Source organism: Alternaria conjuncta, assembly GCF_024043145.1.
Source record: "Alternaria conjuncta strain BMP 0040 chromosome Unknown scaffold_4, whole genome shotgun sequence".
In the NCBI taxonomy this organism is placed as follows: Eukaryota; Fungi; Ascomycota; class Dothideomycetes; order Pleosporales; family Pleosporaceae; genus Alternaria; species Alternaria conjuncta.
The window spans coordinates 1,775,356-1,801,082 of record NW_026250093.1 but is presented as its reverse complement, the minus strand read 5'-3'; the positions used below and the strand labels follow the sequence as shown (position 1 = coordinate 1,801,082).

The 25,727-nt window shown below is 52.0% G+C and overlaps 9 protein-coding genes across 9 annotated transcripts; 6 read left to right on the top strand and 3 right to left on the bottom strand.

Moving 5' to 3' along the window:
- Positions 1 to 794: 794 nt before the first annotated feature.
- J4E85_003458 (uncharacterized protein) lies at positions 795 to 2,371 on the bottom strand (the record flags this gene model as incomplete). Its single annotated transcript, XM_051467726.1, has 3 exons — positions 795 to 1,424; positions 1,480 to 1,862; positions 1,912 to 2,371. The coding sequence occupies 3 exons, from the start codon at positions 2,369 to 2,371 to the stop codon at positions 795 to 797; spliced, it is 1,473 nt and encodes a 490-aa protein (XP_051328885.1).
- Positions 2,372 to 3,583: 1,212 nt separating this feature from the next.
- J4E85_003457 (uncharacterized protein) lies at positions 3,584 to 5,392 on the top strand (the record flags this gene model as incomplete). Its single annotated transcript, XM_051467725.1, has 5 exons — positions 3,584 to 3,737; positions 3,788 to 3,855; positions 3,903 to 4,089; positions 4,138 to 5,187; positions 5,238 to 5,392. The coding sequence occupies 5 exons, from the start codon at positions 3,584 to 3,586 to the stop codon at positions 5,390 to 5,392; spliced, it is 1,614 nt and encodes a 537-aa protein (XP_051328884.1).
- A 1,094-nt stretch (positions 5,393 to 6,486) lies between these two features.
- J4E85_003456 (uncharacterized protein) lies at positions 6,487 to 8,535 on the top strand (the record flags this gene model as incomplete). Its single annotated transcript, XM_051467724.1, has 8 exons — positions 6,487 to 6,663; positions 6,720 to 6,734; positions 6,800 to 6,995; positions 7,079 to 7,298; positions 7,354 to 7,751; positions 7,802 to 7,867; positions 7,922 to 8,179; positions 8,234 to 8,535. The coding sequence occupies 8 exons, from the start codon at positions 6,487 to 6,489 to the stop codon at positions 8,533 to 8,535; spliced, it is 1,632 nt and encodes a 543-aa protein (XP_051328883.1).
- A 246-nt stretch (positions 8,536 to 8,781) lies between these two features.
- On the bottom strand, positions 8,782 to 10,348 carry J4E85_003455 (uncharacterized protein; the record flags this gene model as incomplete). The annotated part of the gene is made up of 3 exons (XM_051467723.1): positions 8,782 to 9,544; positions 9,595 to 9,683; positions 9,734 to 10,348. 3 exons carry the CDS (start codon positions 10,346 to 10,348, stop codon positions 8,782 to 8,784), a joined length of 1,467 nt encoding a protein of 488 aa, XP_051328882.1.
- Positions 10,349 to 11,598: 1,250 nt separating this feature from the next.
- On the top strand, positions 11,599 to 14,890 carry J4E85_003454 (uncharacterized protein; the record flags this gene model as incomplete). Its single annotated transcript, XM_051467722.1, has 3 exons — positions 11,599 to 12,399; positions 13,662 to 13,789; positions 13,984 to 14,890. The coding sequence occupies 3 exons, from the start codon at positions 11,599 to 11,601 to the stop codon at positions 14,888 to 14,890; spliced, it is 1,836 nt and encodes a 611-aa protein (XP_051328881.1).
- Positions 14,891 to 14,918: 28 nt separating this feature from the next.
- Positions 14,919 to 16,131, bottom strand: J4E85_003453 (uncharacterized protein; the record flags this gene model as incomplete). The annotated part of the gene is made up of 2 exons (XM_051467721.1): positions 14,919 to 15,557; positions 15,652 to 16,131. The coding sequence occupies 2 exons, from the start codon at positions 16,129 to 16,131 to the stop codon at positions 14,919 to 14,921; spliced, it is 1,119 nt and encodes a 372-aa protein (XP_051328880.1).
- A 3,100-nt stretch (positions 16,132 to 19,231) lies between these two features.
- Positions 19,232 to 20,815, top strand: J4E85_003452 (uncharacterized protein; the record flags this gene model as incomplete). Its single annotated transcript, XM_051467720.1, has 2 exons — positions 19,232 to 19,823; positions 19,875 to 20,815. 2 exons carry the CDS (start codon positions 19,232 to 19,234, stop codon positions 20,813 to 20,815), a joined length of 1,533 nt encoding a protein of 510 aa, XP_051328879.1.
- A 1,080-nt stretch (positions 20,816 to 21,895) lies between these two features.
- On the top strand, positions 21,896 to 23,937 carry J4E85_003451 (uncharacterized protein; the record flags this gene model as incomplete). Its single annotated transcript, XM_051467719.1, has 2 exons — positions 21,896 to 23,817; positions 23,865 to 23,937. The coding sequence occupies 2 exons, from the start codon at positions 21,896 to 21,898 to the stop codon at positions 23,935 to 23,937; spliced, it is 1,995 nt and encodes a 664-aa protein (XP_051328878.1).
- A 683-nt stretch (positions 23,938 to 24,620) lies between these two features.
- On the top strand, positions 24,621 to 25,448 carry J4E85_003450 (uncharacterized protein; the record flags this gene model as incomplete). The annotated part of the gene is made up of 1 exon (XM_051467718.1): positions 24,621 to 25,448. The coding sequence occupies one exon, from the start codon at positions 24,621 to 24,623 to the stop codon at positions 25,446 to 25,448; it is 828 nt and encodes a 275-aa protein (XP_051328877.1).
- Positions 25,449 to 25,727: the final 279 nt, after the last annotated feature.

Here is a 25,727-nt window from a genome sequence, read left to right as displayed (position 1 = left end):
AGATGATTGGGGGCGGGTAATGCCGAGTGAGCTGGTATTGATTTGGCGGGTATGTTTCGGCAGCCAGATGCAGGCGTGTTGAGGTGGCGATACGAAGGCGAGAGCACATCAACGAGCTCTGCGTTGAAGATGCGGAATATTCTAAAGACATCAAAGGTAGTGGGATGATTGGCGTGGCTATTAGCTGGCAACGTATCGAGTTTGCGCAGATGAAATGTCCGATTCCTTTCCCGAGCATCGAGTATTGTAGTGAGCATGGTATACATTCATGTCAATGTCAATGGACCGCGTAGGACGTGTCGCCTCCAGAGACATTCATGCCGCTTTTCTCTACATTCTCATCACGAATTGTCTCTTTCTTCTCGTCTACAGCCGTAACAAAAGTGACTAGTGCTTGATCTGAACTTTCGGTCGTTGATACATCTTCTCGGGCTTCGATATACGTTGTTTTGCCTTCCGCCTTCAGTTCTCACCAAGAGAACTACTGTAGGCTTCGGATGTTCGGCGGGTTTGTTTGATAGGAGGCAGCGGTTGTTCATGCTGTTCAAATAAAGTGGCCTCCCATAAATCGGCGGCTGTCAGTTCGACTCACGTGCCGAACCTTTTCATCGCATCACGGAGCTTCGATATTCAGTCGTTGCAAGACACGTGCTGATGATTAAGAAACGATGGATACGAGTTTTGATAGAACCATAGATTATATACAACTCGATGGGACTGAGAAAACTGACGAGGCCGAGAACCAAGCTGAGAATGACAATAGCACCTAGCCCTAACTGTGGCGCAATAGAAGGTCATGCAAAAGAGTTGAAGTGGTTAAACAAACCCTTCGGGTCATATCTCTTCTTCAGCAGCCTCAGCCTTGGAAGTTTCGTCGCACCATAGACTTGCTCCGGCTTCTCGTCGCCACGTGCGTAGTTGGGAAACACATTGCCATCGGGGTTTCCGCATGCTGACATCAACTCGGTGCGAATCTTCGCGGTGAACGTGTCAACGGCGCTGGTTTGCTCCGCAGTGACGTTGCCAGGTAGGTAAAACGCAAAGAAGCCGTAGGCCACAGTTTTGCGCCAAGCGTAGGCTGTAGAATCATCGTCGATACTCGCCGTTACGCCCAGGCCAAATTTCTCTATAATCCAGTTGGTATTTTCTATTGCCGGGTTGGCACGGAGGAAGTTCATGTACTTCGTGAATGTGTCGACCAGCGCAGGTACAGTGAGGTTGTTGAGCTGAAACCCCCACATGTCCGCCCCAACACCCTTTCGCTGAGCGAATATATCGCCGCAAAAGTTGGCCACGCTTACTAGTCGGTTGTAGGGAACGACTGAAATGTTGCTGTAATATGGCTTTTGGTTGATGAACGACTTGATCGCGGCGTCGCCCTGCTGCTTGTTGCCGTAGTAAATGGCGGAAACATCGATTGTTGGCTTGACAATGTGTTAATGGAGGTCAAGCATCCGACCAGACGTGGCTAGCACTTACGACATTGTTCTTGATGGAGGATCCAATCGTCAATGCCAGCTTATCATCTTGCTTGCCCTGGTAAGTCTGGAAGATTTCAAATATCGTGGCGTTCTTCTCGGCTTCAAACGACATGTCTGCATTGTAAACCATGCCATCATTGATTGTATCGTAGATGCGATAGGTCGCTGATGTGACCACACCGAAGTTGAAGCCCGCGCCACGCATGCCCCAGAAGAGGTCAGAGTTCTCAGTAGCCGACGCCGTTAGAATCTCGCCCGATCCGGTGACCATTTCCACGGAGAGTAGAGAGTCGATCAGGAGTCCGTGTTCACCAGTCAAAGGTCCTACACCCCCACCCAACGTGAGGCCAATGATGCTTGGCGGAGAAGTCCCACCAGAAGCTGAGGGCTTTGTCAGTAATCTAGGATGCCGACTATGTCGGAGACTTACGCATCATCTTGCCGGCCGCATACAGCGGATCGAACATATCATGAAACGTAGAACCGGCTCCAACGACCATGGTGTTGGTGGATGCGTCGACTTTAATCTTCTTGAAGTTGCGCAGGTCAACGTCGAGCGCATTGTGTAGGCCAGAAAGCGTCGTCGAGTACCCGTGGCCACCTCCAGTTGCTAAAAGAGGGACCTTGTTCTTGGTTGCATACCGCAAGATCGTCTGTACATCTCTCGCTGTAGCGGGTTTGGCAGCAACGGCATAGGTTGGCTCGGCCTTATCATAGATGCTCCATCGTTGCGTGAATTCAGTCGGATAAGAAGAATCGGTGGTGAGAATGACGTGTGATCTATTAGAAAGATTGGAGGACAAGTCGGTCTCGATCTGCTGTGTAGTGACGGCAACCACCTGTCGTGCAAGAACAGATGTGACTAGCACGAATGATGCCAAGATATCCATAACGAAGGGACGATGCAGCTAAACGCTAGCAATGCAATGCATGTACAACAAGGATGAGGGAAGCAATGAATGTATCACGAGAAAACGTGGTCCTTCCGGTTTATAAGCCCTTGGAACCTAGCTCGGGCCTTGCTTCGGGTCATATTCAGACGATGGCAATTGAAAGCATTGGGAGTGAAGGGCCACGTCTCAGCGGCAAAGCCTCATCGACCCCAAATGCGTACAATGCAGCGCGAAGAGCGGCCGTCTGAAATTCTCGAGCCGTAATCTAGCTGAACGCTTCAGCCACTGTTAGTACTTAGGACCTAGATCCCAAACTAACTTCATGTCCCATGTACTGTTCACGCAAGCGGCTGCTTCCAGCGCCAGCAGAGTGGGTACCGGGTCAGCCTTCAGAGCGCAACACAGCTGCCATCTGCATCGCGTCTTCCCTCATCCCTGGTTATATTGAGACATGAAGATGCGCTCTACGCGAATCAACGTCTGTGGACGCTGAGGGTACTGCGGAGGTCCGTGACGACGGGACGGGATCGCGTTGTCAACGTCGGTTTCGCGCTCGGCGATTTTGAGCTTATTGTCTAGCGGACTCCCGCGGCGAACTATTCGTAGCAGGTATGGATTTCGTGCCAGTGTGTGACCGGGGGAGAGCGGATTCAGAGGCGAGAAAGTCGCTGTCTAGGCTGAGACATGAGGCGTCGTGGTGGGTGGGAACAGATGGGATGGAAGACCCTCAGGCTGCGATGGTTGGAGTTTGCCAAGACCTTTAGCAGGAGCGCACGTGGCAGCCCACTTCACCCAGCTCCGGACTGGCAAGTGGAACCATGCTCTTCATCACCCCACCGCCACGCCGGTCCTGAGACGATGCTGAAAACACGATAGGACTCTCACTGTAATACGGCTCTCCACCTGTACAATGCCATCCGATCGGTGGTCGGCGGTCGCAGTACCGTTCCCAAGAGGAATTGAGCTTCGGGATGATGCCTGCGCGTTGTGTATCGAGCAAGCCACAGTATACTGATGGTGTTCGCGAGACATGACACCGAGACAGGTCCGAGGGGATGAGTGCAATGAAAATATGCCAGTACGGAGTTGAGGCGATAGTAGAGTTGGCCTGAAAACCATGAGGGCTGTAGTTATAAGCCCGGTGGACTGGCCCAAGGTTGGTACCAGTTCGACATACCATTCAGCTGTCTTTCGTTGACTCTAGCAATCATGATTGACATGGGAGTTCAACCGCTCTCGCAAGCCATGCTTTCTCTCTTCGTTCCCAGCATCGCCATCAGTGTCATCGGTGCTTTTCTTCTAGCCGTTGTTCGTCTGTTCAGGCCGAAAAAGCCCAAGTACAAGCCGTTGCCGGGCCCCAAAGGTCAGTATTCATTGTCTGAAGAAAAGGTACTTGCTGACAGTGCTATAAAGGTCTACCATGGATCGGTCCTTTCCACAAGTTCCCTTCTAAGGATGTGTACAAGAAGTTTGCTGAATGGGTAAGGTCCCCATGGACGCTTCTGACGATGTAACTGAATGATAATAGCACGAAGAATATGGTCCGATCTACCAGTTCACTCTCTTCGGCGTTAAACATATCCGTGTCAACAGCGAGAAGGTGTGTCAGGATCTTCTCGCAAGGCGTGGAGCATACTATTCCAATCGCGCGCCCACACCCAACATCCCAGGCGCCAAAACTGATGCAGAATATCTTCCTCTCTTAGACAACAATGGTGAGTATCTATCGATTCATCTTCGGATGTCGCTGACTGATTATGCAGCGGCACTTACAAGGCACCGTAAATTCGCTCACCAATGTCTGTCCGAGACCTACAATTACGACATGTTCGGCTTCACGCACCTCGAGATCACGCGGATGATGGTTTCGTTGATGAAGGACAATCGCAACTACCCCGATCTCGCCGAAGAGTTCACCCATCGTGTGAGCGCACGCCTCGCCTGGGAAGACCCCAAGCTAAGTCGTGGGCTGAACCGAAGCTCGGCTGGCCTACTTGCTGCCATATCTCCAGCAGGGAAGCTACCGAACAGGTTTCCAGTCGTTCAGAAGTTACCTAACTTGATCAACCCTTGGTATTGGCAGGAGAAGGCGCGCCATGATGCCCAGAGGGAATTCTGGGTCGGGGCCATGCAATCCGTCAAGGCCAAGATGGACGCTGGTATTCCTGGTCATTCCTGGTCTCGCACGTTCTTCAAAGACAAGGAGCGCTTGAAGTTCCCCGATGGCGTCCCAGACGAGAAGGAGGGCGCTTTCGCGATAGGCATGCTTGCTATCACAGCATCACTACCCATGTCTTCGCCCATCCAGACATACTACCTCGCTATGTGCCATTACCCCCATTGGCAGAAGCGACTACAAGACGAGATCGATGAGGTTTGCGGCCCTGACCGTCTACCCACATGGGCCGACGCACCGAAGCTTCCGGTTCTGAGAGCGATCGGCAAAGAGCTGATCCGCTGGAGACCGCCAGTCCCTACAGGCGTTCCCCACGAAGCTGAGAGGGATGATGAATACGATGGATACTTCATCCCGAAGGGTGCGCTCATCCATGCTACCGAGTGGGCACGTCGGAGTGACGAATCCCTGTATCCCAACCCGGAAGAGTTCAATCCAGATCGCTATCTAAACCCCAAATACCCCACCTACAAGGAGCCTTTAACGAAGTACCCCAACGTCATCAACCACCACGTCTTTGGATATGGTCGTCGCAATTGCTTGGGTATGGAGATTGTAGACTACCAACTGGTCACAATCATGGGCTCTCTGGCTTGGGCATTCAATGTCACCAAGAAGAAAAACAAGATTGGAATTGGTACACATCCCGCTGTTTGACACGTCGTTCTAATGCTGACATAACAACAGATATACCCATTCACACAGAAGACTGGACAGACTTGCTCATCACTCGCCCGGAAGTGTTCGTCTTCGACATCAAACCAAGAGATGCGTACAAGGAGAAGAAGCTTGTGGCCATGTATGAGGAGGCTTTGGTGGAACATCCTGATCTTGCTATCTGAACAGCTCTTCTTCCGAAGACCTTGGTGGTCTCGTACACTACGCCCTGACTGTCTACCATACCGTTACGTCTCTTTCCCTTCTCTCTATAGCGTATTTCTGTAGTTTCGCTCCTTGCGTACCAAATATAACACTTTGTCTATCCTCCAATATTGGCCCACAATTTTCTCGTGTTAGTGTTCTAGTGAGCAGTCGTGCGCGTTGCCCACGCTTTGCGAGAGCCTCTTTCTTCGTCATTCCTATTTAACCTACACATGCTTATCACTTCGTCGAAGCATGCGCCATATCCCTCACGTACGGACAGTAAGGCGTGGAACAGCGTGTACCTCGCTGATGGCACTAAGAATGGGACAACGTTCATAAAGGTAACCGCGAACACAGCTATGTGTGTTTGATTCGCTACCGACCGACTCTCACCATCGCCTAATGACAAGAGCTTTGGTCTCCCTTGGAAATCTCCTGATATCACGCTGATTATGTTGGCACATTGCCACTTATCATGTCTATAGTAGCTGTACACCAAACGTGTCAAATCAACACGCCGAAATCCGCGTATACCGCAATCACGGTCATCAGAAGCGACCCAAGCATGTTGTCGTTTTCTGATAGTGCATTGGTTGCGAATTTGGCGTGATGCCACCGGCGCGTCGCGTCCAAAGCACGCGCCCCCAACCACCACCAGCATGAAGAGGACGTCCGCAAAACATCGGTGCGATCGCTCTAGCTGACTAAAGATATGCGCGACCCCGATGCAGTAGCTCGCATCAACTCAAGAGGTGCTGACAAAACACCGAGGCCTTTGTTCGTGGGAGTGGCGCTTGTCCGCTAGCGCCGACGGAACTCCGTGCAAGAACGGAAGCGACCAAGGAGGTCCTTCCCCAACGCAGACCAAACACTCCAGCGGGCTCCTCGCATGAAGATGATTTTCGTCCGTCCTCGCACTTCGGGACTGGGGCCGTTGAGGGAGGTTGATCATGCTGCGGCATGGTTGAGACTACTATTTGGCTAATAACCTGCGACGTGAAGCATCAGTAGTACAACCATCAAGCACCGTCGTCTCATTTTTCTTCATATCAGCTGCCAAAATCTTGCAAACATGAAGGAAGACGTTCTTAGACGCCCAGACGAGGAGAAAGATCTCCATTCCACGGAAGGATCGCTCAACACAGGGTCGCTGAATACAGGGGAGGAGAAAGAAGAGCTAGCGCATATCCAGTTGACGAAAGGACGATTCGTACTCGTACTCGTGGGCCTGGTCTTAGCCATTTTCCTTGTTAGCAACATTTCCACCCATGAATGCGAAAACCAGAAACTGACCCATCGCTGCAGGCTTCCCTAGACTTTGTAAGTACGAGCACCGAGTATCTTTTCTTCGACCCTTTCCAAGCAAGGCCTAATTGAACGCGCAGACCATAATCTCGACAGCCATCCCCAAGATCACCGATGAGTTCAAGAGTCTCCAAGACATCGGCTGGTATGGCTCGGCGTTCTTCATCACCACAGCTGCGACTACAGCGTTCTGGGGACGACTGTACACTTTCTTTCCGCTGAAGTGGACGTATCTCATCTCCATCTTCTTCTTCGAGTTGGGTAGTGTGATCTGCGGTAAGACTAGTTCTTTTGTAATTTCTGACGCGGTTGTCTTCTCCCTTCGAGATCAACAGCATACTGATGGTTTACGTGAACAGGTGCCGCTCCAAGCTCTGTAGCTCTAATTATCGGTCGCGCGATATGCGGTGTCGGTGCCGCTGGACTGTTTTCTGGCTCGTATACCATCATTGCCGTTCTAGTACCCTCAGCAGATCGCCCCAAGTACAGCGGATTGATGGGCGCAGCATACGGTCTCGCCAGTGTCGTCGGTCCGTTGATCGGTGGCGCTTTTACTAGCCACGTCTCATGGCGCTGGTGGTTCGTTACGCCTTGTCGCAAAAGCCTTTGGAGGGTCTCGCTAACAGCTTCGCAGCTTCTACATCAACCTTCCCGTAGGCGGCGTTTCGTGCCTCTTCATCCTCCTCTTCTTCGCCAACGAACCACCCAAAACTCGCCCTGACTGGCGTGGCATGCTTCGCACACTCGATATGCCCGGTTTGATCCTCATCATCGGCGCAATCGTTTGCTTCATCCTTGCGCTGCAATGGGGTGGTATCTCCAAGGCTTGGAACAGCGGTGCTGTGATTGGCACCCTGGTGGCCTTCGTTGTATTGATGGCTTTGTTCGTGGTCGATCAGTGGTGGCTGGGTGAGAACGCCATGGTTCACAGCCTCATCATCCAGAGGAGAACTATCTGGGTCGGATCGTTGTTCTCGTTTCTGATCAACTCTGCCTTCTTGGTCACGTTCTACTACTTGCCGATTTACTTCCGTAAGTGCGCTGAGCTACACATTTTGCCGACCATGACTAATGATGAATAGAATCTGTGCAGGGCGTCTCAGCAGCATCAAGTGGTGTTCGCACTGTACCCTTTATCCTCGCAGTCAGTAAGTAGACCATCAACATCCATCCTCTCCTTCAAACGCTTACAACGTTTGCAGCCATCTGCGTCGTGATCGTTGGCCAGATCATCACAAAGACCGGCTACGCATATCCATGGATGATTGGAGGAGCGGCCATAACAACCATCGGTGCCGGCATGATCTACACGTTCGATGTCGATTCACCCGCCAAAGTCTGGATTGGATACCAGATCCTCTGTGGTATCGGTATCGGAGTAAGCTTCCAGGTCCCTGTCATGCTCATCCAGGCGACCACTAAGGAAGTCGATGTGCCTTTAGCCACAGCCACACTTCTTTGTAAGCCACATTCCTTCGTTGCTATCCTCAACGCACTACTAACGAGCGCTGCAGTCATCCAAACCCTCGGCGGTGCTTTTGGTGTCTCGTCCGCTCAGGCTGCCTTCCAGAATACGCTCCTCAAGCAGCTGCCCATCACAGCACCAGGTCTCGACCCCCAGATCGTTCTGGACGCCGGTGCTTCCGAGCTCAAGACGCTGATTCCAGCGCAATTCCTCGAGGGAGTGCTTGAGGCCTATGTGGCTGGTTTCCGCGAGTGTCTCATCGTTGGTATTGCGTTCGGTGGTGCCGCGTTCCTTGCTGCTTTCGGCTTCCGCTACACAAACATCAAGAGAACGGCTGCGTTGGAGGCGTAAAAGGAGAGTATGTTCAGGACTAAGTTGGGGAGAGGCGTTCTTTTTATTATAAATGATACCTCAAAAAGATTGTCAGTAGCATTGTACTAGATTGTAATTAGCGTATCGACGGTTGTATGTGCTTGCGCAAGGTCAAATGTACTCTAAACATGTACATCCAACACGTCGACAATTTCCGTATCAACTTGCGCGATACATATATGTGCGAGGGCTCCTGCAGGGCGCATAGCCAGTGGTGACAGGGCTTTATACAGGCCCACCAAAGGCATTCCACTGACCGAGAGCACCCCAATCATCCGCAGCATCACTAAAGTTTCCATTTCCATTCCCGTTCATGCCAAGTGACATTCCCATGCCGGGGAATTCCATGCCTCCTTCAAAACCATCCAACCCAGCGCCGGAGAAAATGTCCAGATCCAGGTCAAGCCCAAGCTGAGCACTCGCTGGGGTAATCTCTTCCGCGGGCCGGGTGTCCAAGACTGTGTCAATGACCTTGGTGAAAATCTTGCTCGCCTTGCGAAAGAGGTTATAGTTGGCTTCGCCGTGCCTAGCTCCAGAGTTTTCCATGTGTGCGGCTGAATCAAGATGTGATATGAGCACGCTGAGCATGCGAATGATCTCCGCGCGGGATATTTCAGCGGGGAATTGCTGGCCTGTTCGATGTTGCTCGCGCAATGCTGTAGCAAGTACCGACGCTGCGGGTACACCAAACAGCAGTAGGGCGTTGAGCATGTCGCGTTGAACATCGTAAGATCGATCGCGTATTCTACCCAAGGTAAGTGTATTGCAAAGAAGATCAACAGAGACGCGCAGTAGGGCAGTGTTGAGCGTCAATGGGCTGTAATCGAGCAGCTTTTGGATCATGAACTCGTTGTACCAATGCGTGAGGTGTATGATGGACAGCATCAGACAGATTACCGTGGGAACGTCGTCTTCCCAACAGGTCTTCCAGTATCGCATATGTTTGGGTAGCGTCTCCCAGGAAGTGCGTACACGCTCGGATATGTCTCTACAGACTTGTTAACAGAAGCCAAAGCAGGGTCATCGTGGCATACGCACAGTAACTGAGCTTCCGCGTTTGCATCTATCTTAACGAGCGAGAATTCCAGGATTTCTTCGCGACTTCGGAGGGATATATGACGTAAACGCTGATGTACGTTAGCTGAGGTAACGAAACCAGCCTAGGTGCAAGACTTACGATCCAAGACGCTCTCAACCATCTGCCTTTGGTATTCCATCCGTCTTCGTCCAACGCTGCGATGGCAGAGTTCAAGGTCGCCTGGTCACCGGTGACTTCATTATCGGCCAGGTCGAGTGGAAGCTCGATGTCAGTGTGTCTCTTGCTGATACGTATCGGACGGCCAAGGAAGGTGGATATCGACTTGTCCTGGTTGTACGCTGAACAGAAAACCCTACGGCGTGTTTCCGTCAACCATTTCGGAGCATGAGCACATTTCTTCTCTTGATGTATACCCAGTGCATATATCTGGGTCGACAGTTCACCTATCCGTCGCCAGCTGGGTGGACCTTGGTAGCCGCAGATCATGATTGTAAACAGGTAGTTTTCGTAATACATCCAGATCGTTATGTCGTTGACTGTCGCAAGCATCGTTGTGAGAAAAAGACAGGTCGTACTCGCGCGAAGTAGCTCATCGGCAAAGTGTAACTTCATGTCCTTGTTGGCAGGATCACTGAAGATATCCGGAACGAAGCCGAACGTCAGCGATCGCCCGGCCGTCGCGAGGAGAAAGCCGATAGTTTCGAATCGTAAATTATCGCCAGAACACAAAATGTGAAAGTCGTGTGCTTCCATTGACTGTGATACTGTGAAAGGGCGTGCAGTTGTCTCGAGTACTTGGCTTATTAGCAGAGAACTGGGTTTCTTCCGCCGAAGGTCGTGCTTGTCAACAACAGCTTCTAACGCATTCACGGCGTCGACCTGAACCTGGGCAGGTATCACACCTGCTTCATTCGTTGCATTGTACCATAGAACAAGCTCTTTGATTGCGTTGTAATGGCGAAGAGTGCTCAAAACGTCACAAGCCATCTGATATCGCATGGACTTGGACAGGGTGTGCTGGTGTGTAAGTTCGCGATCTGATCGTTCTGATGCAACAGACTCCTCGCGTTCACGCATCTGACCGGGTTCTTCATCCTGAGGAAGAAGTACAGCGTACGAGCCAGGCCCGAGGAACCCAGGGTGATATACATCAGCAGCAACGGCATCCGCAAGTTTATCACCATGCGATGGAGACGCTGGGGCAAAAGCGGCAACAGCATCCGAAGCCTGCTTCGAGGGTCGTCTGTTCGAGTCAAAATACTGATGTGAATGTATTTCCAAATATATGCATACTTTCTTTTGGGAGGACGGGCTTCACCTGTTCCTGACTCATCGGCACTCTGACGCTGTCTGGTGAGAGGTGCTGGGTGGTAGAAGCAGCGTTCTTCAATACCACGTTGACGACATCGATCACACTTCGGATGTCCATGATCACACTTGGTTTTGTTCAGCCTGCATGGTTCGCAGGATGCTGGCTTGCCGTTGCGCCTACTGCTGCCGGCGTCCCTGTTGGTTGGTTAGCAAATGGATAGTTTTAGACTCAACGCGTGAATTACATGTCGATAACTGCACCGATTGTGTGCACGGAAGGATCCTCAATTCATGTGTGTGTGACATAATCTCGGAAACACGCGTCGGTGAGTTCGTCATGTCTGTGGATGGGCGCAGGCGAGATTGTGACGCGGGTTGCCTAAGCGCGAGGTGTCTTATCGATAAGCGACGCGTGCAGCCCGTGACGCCCTCTCCTCCTCCCGAGGTCCTTGACTGCCACCACGCATCCATCGCTACGCGCCGGCACACATGCATGATCATGTCAGCCAAATATCAGCCTCCGCCTGGTCGAAAGGGGCAATGCCGCCCTGATGGGCTACTCCCCTCCGATGCACAGCCTCATGAACAGCCGAACAGCCTTTGTAGGGAAAACCTTCCATATGCGCATTCAGCCATCTATTGCCTTCACTCTGGCATAGTAATCGAGGCTTACGGGTTGCCCAATATACACAATGGGCATGCTTCTACGGCCTCCTCCACTTGATCCCCTCCGAATTCGCCTCGCGCACGCCTTGGGCTTCCCGAATTACCCCAACGATGACACCGTCGAACCGTACATCAACTACCTTCTGAACCAGCACGATGCTCGTGGTACTCCAGAATACGAAGATCTTCTCATAACCATAGTACAATACTTCCATGGCCCTCAGCCCCTTGGTTCAATGAAGAGGAGCATTGAAGGGCTGCTACACTCGCTATCCAACCACCCGAACACACAATGGCACGAAGAGGACACGGTAGTGCGCGCTATTGGCAGCTGCACACTGTTACTGAGCTCGTTCACCGATCTACCAACGGTAGCCGGTAAGCTCCGAATGGTGACGGCAAGCTACAATCTGCGCATGCACGGAAGCCTGCTGGGTGGCCAGCCATACTTCGAGAGCTTGGCAGAATTGGTAGCGGGCAGCGGCCTGTTACCAGCGCCTGTTGCATTTGCCTCTGTGGTGACCATGGCAGATTTAGAGTCTTTGGAGTCGCTCTTTGTTGACGCCACCCACCTCAACGCGTACAGGTTGACTGTGTTCGGAGCAGTGGAAATCACCTGGACTCACAACATCTCCCGGCACCTCCTGCTATCGAACCGCAACGGACGTCGCATACTTGAGATCTTCGCGCTACCATGCGCCTTAGATGCCGCCCCCCTTAGGATGGTCGGTGTCGGTAATGAGCTGGCGCAAGAGGTCATGGAGTCATACAGCTTGCTATTCAACGCCTGGCCCTCATTGGGTCCTCATGCTAAGCTTGGTTTATGGGTACGTGTTTCTCTACGAACTGCATATGGAGCATACACTGACTTGGTATACCTATATACAGCGGCGATGTTGCCCATGTCAGCCATGTTCTGCTCGACGATACCGCAATCGCGCGATCAGCGATTACCAAGCCTTTAGTCGACTTCAACGTAGCAGCGAATACGACCCTAAGCTTCCTCACCTCATGAGCGCCATAAATCAGCAGCCGATCGCATGGACACCTGGTATATTCCCTCACCTCTGGTCTCGAATCATGATCCTAGATGAGCATCTGCAGCAGGCGAAGCCATGGAGCATTTGGGTCTTGTTTCGTAACCGTAACGATACCTTGCAATTCTGGACGTTCTTGTAAGATACTCAACACTGTTGCACCTCATAAAACTGACAATATGCAGGTTCGCTACGATCGTGGTCTTCATGACCGCTGTTCAGGTCTTGCTTGGCGTCGCACAAGTCGTGGGGTCGTTCCGCTAATGAACGACATCGGAAGCATTCAGCCTCGTATCACGGGCGGCTAGCCCCCACCCGCAGGTATTGCGAAGATCCATGGTGCGCGTTCGCTTATGCGCCTGCCTGACTGGTCGCGACGGAGAACACCATGATTGTGCAGCTGGCTTGTCTCCAGCCTTTGATGCTGTTGCGAAAACCGGATCTGACACGCTGTGTTCTAAAGGTACTATTTAACATGGATGAAGCTTACTTGCTACGATGCCTTTCTCCCCGATCCTTTACCGCCTATAACTTGTGTCGTATCTTCCAGCCACACGAGCAAGATGCAGCTATCGCCTGAAGCCCAAGGCTATCGCCAGCATATACTCAACTACGCTGCACGTTCATATACTCGCACGCTTTTCTTTGGCTATCATTACAGATTTCTCGCTGAGCTGCTCCGAGCTGATGAGGCACATCTACCCAAGCAATACAGTGACCTTGAAGCGTATCATCTTGGCCATTTATCTGTGTATGGGCCGCCTTGTCATGGCTCTGAGCAGTATCAACGTCATAGTTACAAATATTCTCAGTTACAGGACCTAGTCGCAGCTCCGCCTCCGAGCAAAGGGCAAGGACAGGTCCTTTTCCTCAATGGACATCTTCCAGGGTCTTGGATATGTGAAGTGGGCGCGAAATACAATATCGCTCCCGAGTTCTTTCGGCAGCATATTCATCTTTGGCGCTCGACTGACGGGCCTGTTCTTCACGCAATCACGAGAAGCCCATATGCCACTTCGAACAAAGGGCTCCTACTGCGTCTTAACACCCAGGGAAACTTTGGCAAGAACAAGCTGCCTGCAGACTCATTCAGTAGCTTGATCTTGCAAGCGCGACGAAGGCTTCTACCCGACGACGTTGAGTGGATGCCCAGACGTTTGGCCGCAGCTCCTGGCTGTTCGTATGTAAGAGGCCATGCATATCTTAGCAACCTTCAATTTGTCATCGAGCAAGATGTGTCCATCACCGTTGAGTCAAATGGAGGCGGCTGGACTGGTGAGCGACCTGTCAAACCTTGATTTCGTTTCGTCACCGCTTACCATATGTATCAGCAATCTTGTGGACAGATGTCGGAAGCAGAAATCTCTCTCATAGCCGCACTTACCATCATTTCGTCGAGTATATGGCGGCCAAGACAGAAACAGGACGCCGAGACATCCGCTTATTACCTGTACATTTGCTGGGACAGGAGTCGACGATCAAACATCCATGGCCGCTGCCCGTCCCCGATCTCGATATCACGCAAGACACCGATGACTCGCTCTTCCAGACAGCGTCCCATCTACCATCAGAGCTCCACGTAATGCTTGATGATCACGAAATCGCAGGGCAAGATCCGCTATACGCACTTGCACCTATCCTCCTGTTCGCAGCTGCCTCAGAGATCCAGCTACTATCAACACTTCAAAAATGGTACGACATTATCGCATCGACGAAATGGGATCGGAAGTACTCAACCGAGCATCTGGAACAACTCATAATGCACAAACACCTCCTGGATGACCACGCAAGTCGACATGAAGAGGTTCTCCGATTCATCAGTTCACCAAAGCTGGCTCGATGGCCGGTCAACCTTACACAAGACCAGAGCGATGTAGCTCAGGAAGCCAAAGATGCGGTCAAGGCCGACTTTGAATTCCTTCGATCAAGATGCCGCCAGCTTTCGTTGCACTACCAGGAAGCGATATCGATCCTGGTCAGCGCCACTTCACTGGCAGAGTCGCAGAAACAGATTACGCTTGCTACCCAGGTCACGAAGCTCACCATACTCGCGACCATCTTTCTACCACTCTCATACTGTACTTCGATATTCGGCATGAACTTCGTGGAATTGGAACAGCTGAACATATGGATATGGGTTGTTGTCACCGTGTCGGTTGGGCTTGCGACTTTCGCTATTTATCAGTGGGATGAGAGGCAAAGACTGTGGGGGTTTTGGGCCACGGTGAAGGCCAAGTTTCAATTGGTGCGCTGGCAACACGATCTTTCAACGACAGTATAACCTCGGAAAATCGCACAAACGGTTACGATCAGTATATATGGTACTTCTTGAGTTCGGCGGGGACTTCGAACGCTCCATAGAACGCAACTCTGCCAGCTCTTAATCGCCGCTCCAGTGCATCACCTTCCATCTCGAAATTCTGCACATGACCACTGCGCTGTACAAAGCTTTGGAAGCCTACGACACCTGGGCCTTCGGTTCCATCGGTCCTCGTTCCATCCGCATAAAGTGCAGTGCCGCTATGGCCGTTCGGTGGGTCGAAATCAGGATAGACACGGTACAGGATTGCGCGTGACACGAGATCCTTCCATGTTGCCGCATCGTGGTGTTTGAGACTCTTCGAATTGCCCGCTGCAGCTTTCTGGTTCAGGAAGATGCCTTCGCCTACCACAAGGATGTCTGATGGACGACTGCATTTGATGCTTTTTGCTGCCTGTGAGCCTCTCGCGGACTCTGAGCTTTCGGCATCAGCTAAGATCTTGATGGTTGTCGTCTGCTGGCGGAGCGAAATCCACGAATCGTGGTTGAGCCAACCGATACCGCTGATAGGGGACGCGACATCTTTCACCAAAGTCCGATGCGCGGGTTTGATGAGAGTGATGTCGTGGTTGAAGCCGTTCGGATAAATTCTCGCTTCCTGGTCAAAGCTTTGGTGGATCGTTCCGCACTGATGGATATGTTAGCATGAAAGCGCATCGACAGTAGTGCACGATGATACAGCCATGCTGTACGAGTATCATCGGCGTGCTCAGTATACTAACATTTCCACCGCCAGCCCAGATTTCAACATGCTCATTCCAATCATCTCTTAGTTTCTGGACTCGTTCATCATGTTTCCGGCCAAGTATGCTGTCGCGATGCGACTTTGCAAGAATCGCTTCAGTGATGACGTGGGTGGACATCAATATGAGTGGGATGCCAGTTCGGCTCACTTTGAGCGCCACGCGTCCAGAAAATTTCTCATTTCGGTGGTTAGATTTCGGGCGGGCCTCTACAAAGTCGTTCAGCTTTAGCGACGGTCTGTTTGTGAGGGATTGAGCTGACGAGCGTGCGGCCGGAGATGAGCCCGGTGTGCCTAAGGGTACGAGTGATGATCTGTCAAATGTCCTCCCGGTAGTCTCTGTCCTTGTCGGTAACATGGTGGGCTCGAGGATCTGTTCAATGTAACAGACCTTGAGACCGCCATATTTATGCGGAAGATGTGATGACGCCCAGGTTGTGTCGAAGTCCTCTGGTACCATGATCTGGAGTAGACCATTTATCAGAACATAGAAACCAACGCTGCCCTGGAACGTAAGAAAAATATCTTGGACAAGGTCCAGTGATATTTGGGCTCGACAATCAATTGGTGCCGCAGGTCGCGGATCTGGAGGTGGCGTCACTCCGCTAATGGGAGGCCAATGATACTCCACTGGAAGTACCAAGGGCGCATTTGCAATGGCGAGGGGATATTGTTTCGGCTGATCTGGTTCCATAGGAGTGCAAGTCCAACAGCCAGCCTGACCATCGTGTCTGGTATAAGTGACATGGTATTCAACATCCCACTTCCAGTCGCCAGGAAGCCGGGACTGGATATCTAGCCAGTTTTGGGATGACGATGTCTCCAAAGACATGTAATCAGACAGGCAAGCAGATAAGCGGGCTTTGTGGGAAGCAGGAACGACATCTTGGCTGTTGTCAAGTCCGCGACTTGATTCGACTGTGGCCTTCCTAGCTTTCCAAGCTGACTGGAGTTCCTGAATTTCCCGGAATCGTTCGAAAGACAGCCTTGGATCCTCTTCACGAATCGTAGATGACGGAGTTTGAGGTAGGTCGGCATAAACGTGCCCAAGATTATCGGAAGCGTCAAGGGATTGAACTTTACGTGAAGGGTGATTAGGAAGATGAATCTCCAATTCCGAAGCCCTTGGTACTGGGATGTCAAGGTACGAAGATCCCATCCATTCTCGCGCATGTTTGTCGTTCTGATTGGGTGCGCCTTTGACTCCAGTCGGCCCGTGGAGAGACTGCGGCTGGTTGTGGAAAGGCTGCGGCTGATTTTGGAAAGGCTGCAGCTGATTGTGAAAATTAAAAGGCTGCAGCTGATTGTGAAGAGGCTGCGGCTGATTGTGGAAAGGCTGCACCTGATTATGCGCAGTGGGATAAACATAAGGTGACGGAAAGGTCCACGCCATATGCGGTGTCCCATGCGGAGATCCATGCGGAGATCCATGCGGAGATCCATACGCAGGCTGCGTAGTTTGATAGCTGCTCCATGGTGGAATCTCGGCGCTGTTGATCTTAGTGGAAGAGGTTAGGTGAGTATTGCTCTCAGGTCCGCCTCCCTCTATGGGCTCGCGGTGGATCTTTGATGACCCTGACTCGTCTGCGGTGTGTGGCCCCGACGATTTGCGTTGCCAAATTGTTGATCCGTCGCTTGGATCGATACGATAATGATCTTGATGTCGGTCGCTCCATTTCCAAGATAACTTGTATGGATTCATCACTGATGGAGTTTTCGCTCTGCGGTCCAAGTTTTCGACGTTTACGAGCCTATTCTTTGCAACACCTGCTGATCCTTTTCAGTCTCTCTGTATGCTCCGTATGACTTTCATACGACCAGGCTTCTAGTGGCTCGTGGAGATCAGACCAAGGCTGAGATATGAACACGCATACCAGAATGACGAAGAGACAGGCAGCGTCGAGTACGTGCTGAAAGAAGAAGATAAGTAGATTTACAGAGAGGAACTCGATATTAGAGACAGAGTGATAAAAGTGGCTTTTGGAAGCAACGGTGACAGTCGTAAAGTTGGTAACAATAATACCAGGCTGGAGTGCTAGCTTATGCCCGGCGCGCCACCGCGTCAGCGCAGAGATGCAGCATATCGGCACTGTTGTCCAATGAGGCTGCGCCGCAAAAGATATGAGCGCCTCGCTAACGTCGCGGTCTGTACCAAAGCCATGTAACATCACCACGACAGCGCTTTACTGTATCGAATATGCCATGCTATCACTTGCGGCGCGCCTGTTGTTCCTGAGCTCATCATAGGTACCATCAACGCAAGCAGACGCATGAATCACAGACTGCGCTCTCACGCCAGCACCACTGAGTATCCGCAACTCCGGCTGCACAAGTCCCAATACGACGGAATCTTCGTCCTCCGCCTGTGCCATTGCTATGGTGCATCTCACGAGCCTTCTACTTTGCGACGAGCCTGCTGTGTCCGAAGTTCTGAAACTCCCACCGACTTGCCAAAAGCACGTCTGTCTGCGAGTCCTCGCTCCCTCAGTGAACCAATAGAGATAGGCATTTGATATCTTCCACATATCAGTGAATACAACGGCGGATACCCCGTAGGTGTCGTCAAGAATTGTGTGCCTTCCACTTCACTGCTGGGGGTATCGCGAGAGAATCGGAGACGATCCTGATCGGGTCAAGCGGCATTGCGGCGGTATCGGCCCTCCGCGGGTGGGCCAGATCTGGACTTTGCGCGCACTCGTAGTCGTTCTTCGTCTGCTTCGCGTGCAATCGGGCGTTCGATGTGTGTCTAGGACTGCTGCCACACTGGCATTAGCTCAGGACTCGCAACGTCGAGACGAAGCTTCAGGAACCCACGTCGTCGGTTGTCTACTTACTACAACACGTCAATTCGTCAAGTTCGCGTTGAATTCTTGCGATAAAGCCGTGTGCAGGTTCCAGGATTAATGGATAGCCTTCCCATCGGAGCGCGTTCACAGTCGCGTCATCCGACGCGTAAAAGGCGGCTTCATACGGCGGTAGTGGCTCTCACGAGATCTCGTGATTGATGATAGACATAAACTTGTTAAAGTTGGAAGAAAGTTTCCAGAAAGCCGGAGGCATTCTCGTAAGGTCCTGGAGCATGTCAGGTGTAGTCGAGCCACCGTTGGTAGCAATGACGATGGCATCGCCGCCCATCAAGTGGGGCGGCCAACGGTGGCTTGTGCGCTTTGTGCCTTGCGCAACGCCGATCCCAGGGCACCTACACCATGCCCAACATTTTTCTGCTGCGATGAACAGCGATGGTGGTGGAGAACGTATACTGCGCCGCAATGCTGCAGATGATGGTCGTGATGGTAGCTGTCTGTGCACGCGCACTGCTTATGCACAGCAAACACTCGTTGCGCGACCATCACCATCATTACCACGATCATGAGACGCTTCAAGACCCCGTCTTCATGTTGCAGGCGCGCGTTTCTGTCGACAAATGCCGGCCTGCAGAATACAGACCACCGCGAGTTGTTCGAGTTTACTTCTGGTAGATGGATGTATGCCACCTCACATCATTTCACTCACTCAACTATTGGCTGACATGAACATGTAGTGTCAACGAGTCTTTGCGCATGGCTGAACGCCGCTTAGTCTTCAACGTCTCCGAACTCAAGAAGGTAGCTGCGAAAGCACTAAACAGACCAGCCTCAGATGTGCACGCGATAAAGAAGATCGCCGAAGGCGGTTTCAATCGCATACTCGAAGTAACGATGAATGATGGCTCGTCGGTACTTGCCCGTCTTCCATACCCATCATCCTTACCACGACGCCTGGCGGTAGCGAGTGAAGTCGCAACGCTGGACTTCCTCCGCACTAACGGAATACCTGTACCTCGGGTTCTGGACTACTCGACTGGTAAAAACTCTGTCGGTGTAGAATATATGCTGATGGAAAGACTACCAGGAAAGCCTCTCAGTGATATCTGGTTCAGCTTAGCCCAAGAGGAAAGATGCCACATTCTGCACAAAATAGTCTTGATGGAAACCAAGCTCTTCGCGAATATGCTTCCCGCCTGTGGCAGCATATACTATCCCCGCGACTTGCCTACCAATACCCCCCGCGTTGATATCCCTGGATCCGATGGCAGCTTGTGCATGGGGCCGTACGCATCTCAGAAATGGTGGTACGGCGAACGTGGGAATCTAAACGTCGACCGAGGCCCTCGTAAGTCGTTTTCATGCGAGTATTACATTCGACTGATTCCCATACATGTAGATGTTAATCCCGAGCTCGTTCTTCGAAGTCATTCCGAGAAGGAGTTGGCGTGGATCCGCAAATATGGACGGCCGCGACACCCATTCTATCGCGAATACGCTGAGTCGTTTGAATATAAGAAGCAAGACCCTCAAGAACACGTCCAGTCGCTAGGAGACTACATACGCCTCGTACCTCACCTTGTACCTCGAGACGCGACACTGCATTCGCCCACCCTCCGACATCCAGATCTCTCTCCTAATAACATCCTGATATCTGACGATCTTCAAATCACTGGCTTCATCGACTGGCAGCACTCCGAAGTTCTCCCTGCTTTCCTCGCCGCGGACATACCAGCGGCATTTGCAAATTACGCAGACGAAGAGTCTCGAACCTTTACGGAGCCCAAACTACCGGAAAATCTTTCGTCTATGGCTGAAAATGAGCGGTCTGAGGCAGAAGAACTATATCGACGCCGACACATACATTTCTGGTACCTTGGCCTCACTCAGGTGCTGAACAAGCCTCATTGGCAGGCTTGTACACACGACGGAACTTTCATGACACGTCAGATATTTAGCGATGCCGGCGCTCCGTGGCAAGGTGACAATGCTCATCTCCAGATCGGTATCGCGGATGTTGTGGAAGAATGGCCAGTGTTTGCATCTGCCGCCGCAGACGGCACGGTTCCGCCATGCCCCATCGTCATATCCGAGCAAGAGATGCAGAGGAGAGCAGATATGCGGAAGTCATTGCACGAAGGCAACATGTTTAGGGAAGAATTTTGCGAGAAAATGGGTGTATCCCATAGCGGATACACATCGCACGAAGACTTTGACTTCGCGAAAGAAAAAGCAAGCAAGGCAAAGGAATGCATAGTGGACAACCTGAAAGACGACCCGGAGGAACTGGAAAGAGCCTTACTTACTTGGCCTTTTGATGACTATGACGAGAATGAATAAGGTCATTGTTCTCGTCCTCCATGTACACTAGTAGCATATGAGCGTTACAGCGTGACGACGTGAATATTACTCCACTCATGTGATTGTACACCATCCTTCAGAGACACTCGCACAAGACACGTTTGTGACATCGCAAGTTCTGTTGCACGCGCTGTATCTAACAAGCGCCCGTACGTGTGTGGTGGAGGTTGAAGATGGCTATCTGAGTAATGCAGTCGTGCAACTCAATTGCGGGGCCACCTGGCACATCGTTGCGTACAAAGCAGTCGCGCAAGGCTTGCACATGCGATACGTTATTGCATGCAAGTATCAAGCCTCCATGAAGTTCGTCGTTCACACCTGCCTGAGTATGTTCAGCGCACAGGCTTCTGATGCTGCCTGTCAGCCTTCTTTTTTGTATACGTCATCACTCCGGATCTTAGGCCACCATCATCATGATCGCGCTTCAGGGGCACAGCCTCATCACCAAACTTCCAGTCCATCCGTCACAGCGGTCGCGCAATTCGACATAGTAGCCTGCATCAGCTGCGGGACACAGCCAAGGCGGAAAGACAGGCGGTACGCGCCAGGAACTGATTTTGGGAACGCGTGGGACGCACACGGCAAATCTCTCACCACCCAGACCGCGCCCTCGCCCGCGCCGAACCACCCCACATCAGCCTTCAACATCATGTGCATCGGGAAGCTTTTGCCTGCTGCATCTTGCGGGCGGTGCTTGGTGCCTGTTCGATTACTGGCTTGGACATGCGATTGATGATGTGCTCTGACGCCTGATTGGCCAGTCCAGGCGTAAGAAAAGAAGAAGCTGAGGCTGAGGCAGTCAACCATTGTCCAAATGTGGGCTACGGCAGGCTCGCTCCTGATGCGTTCGCGGGACGTTGAGTCCTTCCCAGGCTCAGCTCGCGTCTGTACGGATGATGCCTTATAACAAGGCTTCGCACCGTTTACCCGCTCATTACGACTGCACCTTGTTCGATAAGACACCATCTGGATAATTGAACGAAAGTTCCTTTACGGAAAGCACGACTTGAGATCATCAAACGCAACACCTGTGGAAAGATCAACTAACTGGCTGGCAAAATGACATACTCCGAGCGCCTTCCATTGTTGGACGAGAAGGCCGCACATGCCTATCAACTGCAGAGGGAAGATGAGACTTTCCAAAACTCGACGAAATCAGCGGAGCGAAGTTTAAGCGACATCCTACGCCATGTTGTTCTACTACCTCTTCTCTGCGGCTTCGCCGTATACGGATCCTATACCTTTTGCAGGCAACATCTTATCAGGGACACCATGTTATCAGTGCCAGCACACGAAAGCTCTACTTCTTTCAACTACACATGTCTACCGGGACAGGCTTGTTGGCCGACCATGAGCGATTGGACCGCTTTCAATCAGAGCATCAACGGCAACCTCCGACTGACGGTACCTTGGGCCGCCTCGTGCTACTCAGATCTGTCAAGCACGCAATGTCAAGAGGTCGCGAAGAACTACGGCGATGGAGTCTCACGCACGAAACACTATGGATCGACGGAGTTTCTCGACTGGGAGAAGTGCGACACGTCGCAATGTGCACTTAACTCTTTCAATACCTCAGAGCCTGTTTCCGGTACCTGCTCGCTTGGTAGACTCTCCTCATACCATGTTAAAGCTGAGACTGGGCATGATATCAGCAAGACCTTGAGCTTTGTGCGCAAGCACGGCATCCGTTTATCGATCAAGAACACTGGACATGACTACTACGGACGATCAACCGCGCCAAATTCTTTAGCAATCTGGACTCACAACATGAAGGACACCCAGTATCACGACACGTTCCAGCCCAAAGGCTGCCAGACTCGCTATGAGAACATTGGAGAGATCGGCGCTGGCGTCCAGGCCCAGGAGGCGTGGGAGGCCTTTGAACCTCATGGCATGCATGTCACTGTTGGAGCCGTCGCTTCTGTCGGCATCGCTGGTGGATATGGTCAGGGCGGCGGCCATGGGCCACTCGGTCCCAAATACGGTCTGATGGTCGACCAAGCTGTCGAGTTCGACGTTGTCACAGCCGACGGAGAACAGCGCACCATTAACGAATGCAGCGACCCGGATCTTTTCTGGGCAATGCGCGGAGGCGGAGGCGGGACCTACGCTGTGCTCACATCTTACAAGTTCCAGCTCCACCCGGCCGATCCTATCAACGTATATAGCTTCCAAGCTCGCTTTCCCGCGCCGAAGAACATTACAGAGTCGAAGGTACATCGCGACATCATCACCGGGCTTGCCGCAAACCAAACGCTATTTGCCAAGCATGGAATCGCTGGATACAATTTTGTGCTCTCAGATCGTGTCGTGTTCTTGCAGGTCCTGCCCTCTAATGACACGGAGGCGATCAAAGACATCACGTCCCAATGGCACGACTTCTTGACGAACTACTCCGGTCTCAGCATCACCGAGAATGAGTATCACTCCTTCAAGAAGTTCTCGCAGTGGCATGAGTTCACGGAAAGACCCGAGATATCTCGCAACGGACCCGTGGGTCTAGGCTTCAATGGCGCAGGGCGCTTCATCCCCAGGAGTCTCTTCAACTCGTCCCACAACATCGACCGGCTCGTCACTGCAGTCGTCACCGCCATGCAATTTTCACGTGTCAAACATGGCAGTGGAGGCGCTCAGTTCTACGCTACCGGACCAGACAATACTCCTGACAACGGTAAGACCAGCGTAAATCCCATCTGGCGAGACTCGCTATGGGAAATAGTCATGGGCCAATTTTGGACGACTGCTACACCGCCTGCGGCTCGCTCGCAAATCCAAAAGACTGTCTCTGCTACGATGGACATCTTGAAAGCCGTCACACCGAATGGTGGGTGCTACTCGAACGAAGGTGATTGGACCGAGGAGAACTGGCAACAAACGTTCTTTGGGGTGCACTATGAGAGATTGCTGGCCGTGAAGAGACGCTATGATCCAACAAATCTGTTCAACTGTTGGAAGTGTGTGGGTTGGACGGGATATGATGAGTGAGTATCATGGTCTAGATCTTGCAAACAAAAACTAACTGCCACAGCCCAATGTACTCCTGCTATGCGCAAACTCGACAGGAGCCGCGGCCTTCCGTTCCTCTTGGACCTGTTGGATGAGCGGATTGCGTCTATCAGCGACTACCTTTATGTCTAGCAGTCAATGTCGCGCAAGCCACGGCCGTCACTTTTATCTTACCCTGGAACTTTGCGGTGCCTTTCTTTTCGGATTGTCTTGCTAGATCCATCGTTGTTCTTGTTTGCATCGCAAAACAATTTACACTATTCACATTCAGGCAAACTCTCGCCTCAATCTCTCGTGTCACTTTCGGGGCCAACATGCACGTGCGGGGCGCCGACGCCGATGCGTTGCCCACCGCCGCAACGCGAGTGCAACCTGGTGAGCTTCACCGGCTCGTGAGAGAGCAACGTGTGGGGGCCGTGTGTGTTGCGTTTCCGTTTGTGCTCATCTGAGGCCTTGCCATTGGCAGGCCTCTGATTGGCCGGCCCCCATTTATTCACCGGCCGTCCAACGGGGCCAACGCGCCCCAACGTGGCATATAATTGTAATCCACGCTCACTTGCGCTTTCAGACCCCCGGGTGACGCAGGATCATAACAATAACAACAACAGTTTCCCCAGCGACTTTTACTCCCACGCTCCTTTACCTGCTCCAACCCACATCACGCGACACTCAACTGCCTCACCATACTCACTCGAACCCGTGTCTACTTACGCAACTAGGTCCAAAATCCGAGTCAAGATCACTCAGGATGCATGTCAACGCCCTCATTGCCATGACGATGCCGCTTCTCGCCGCGGGCGCGCACCTCGGCTTTCGACACAGTCACAACCATGAGAAGGTCGACCCTCGTGCTATGCACACCAACGTCGTCATCGTGACTGAGACGATCTTCACGACCGTCACGCTTGAGTCAACCTCAAGCTCTGCTTCCGCCGGTTGTTCCGTCATCACTACCTCCACTGCGCTGCCAGAGCCGTCTGTCACCGTCGAGGTCCCGCAGAAGGGCGTCCCTGAAGTTGCGTCTACATCTACGTCTACTTTCACGTCCTCTGTTCCTCCTTCTGCCGCTCCTTCGTCTTACCCAGGTGGAATGTACGCTTCGCTCGACTCTGTCCCAAACGAGGCGATCATACTCAACTCCTGCGACTATGACGTCTATGTCTCGTCCATCGGCGACAACAAACAATGCAACAACAGTCCCGGGAGCGACTGCGTGACTGTATCCGCCAATAGCACTTATTCTGAACCCATTCGCACCTGTAAGGGGTCTGGCATTTCACTCAAGGTCGCGAAATCCACGAGCATGGATAATCCGATGCAATTCGAATATACCGTCTGGGACGACAAGATCCAGGTGTCTTACGACATCTCATACCTCGACTGCATGACCAAAGACGGGACCAACTTTGACAATTGCGCCGGCCACGAAAAAGGCATTCAAGCCGCGGCCAAGGATGGCCCATCCTTCGAGTGCGCCGCTAACGAGCCTTGCGCTGCGGAAGCTTACGTCGTGCCTGAGTTTGGGTACCTTCCCGATGCCCCAGTCGGCCGCGCTACTGTCGATAAAGGCGTCGCGTTCGAGATCTGCGCCGGAAACAGATCATGAGCGACGTCGTTACGAGGAAAGAGGTCTTCATACCGAGATCACGAGATCATGACCTGACTATTTCTTTCCCGTGTCGACCCAACGAAGGGATCCGGCTATCTCTTTCGCGAACATGATGGAGCAAAAGAGTGTGTGTTGTCTGACTATAACGATCTCTTCCAAACACTTTCTAACAATCTACGGCAGGCCCTGGATTACTCTTCGGGGTAGACTACTACACGGCCTCATGTTTCTTCTCTTCTTTGGTTTTCTTTTCATTGTATACTCTTGACTTCAAGG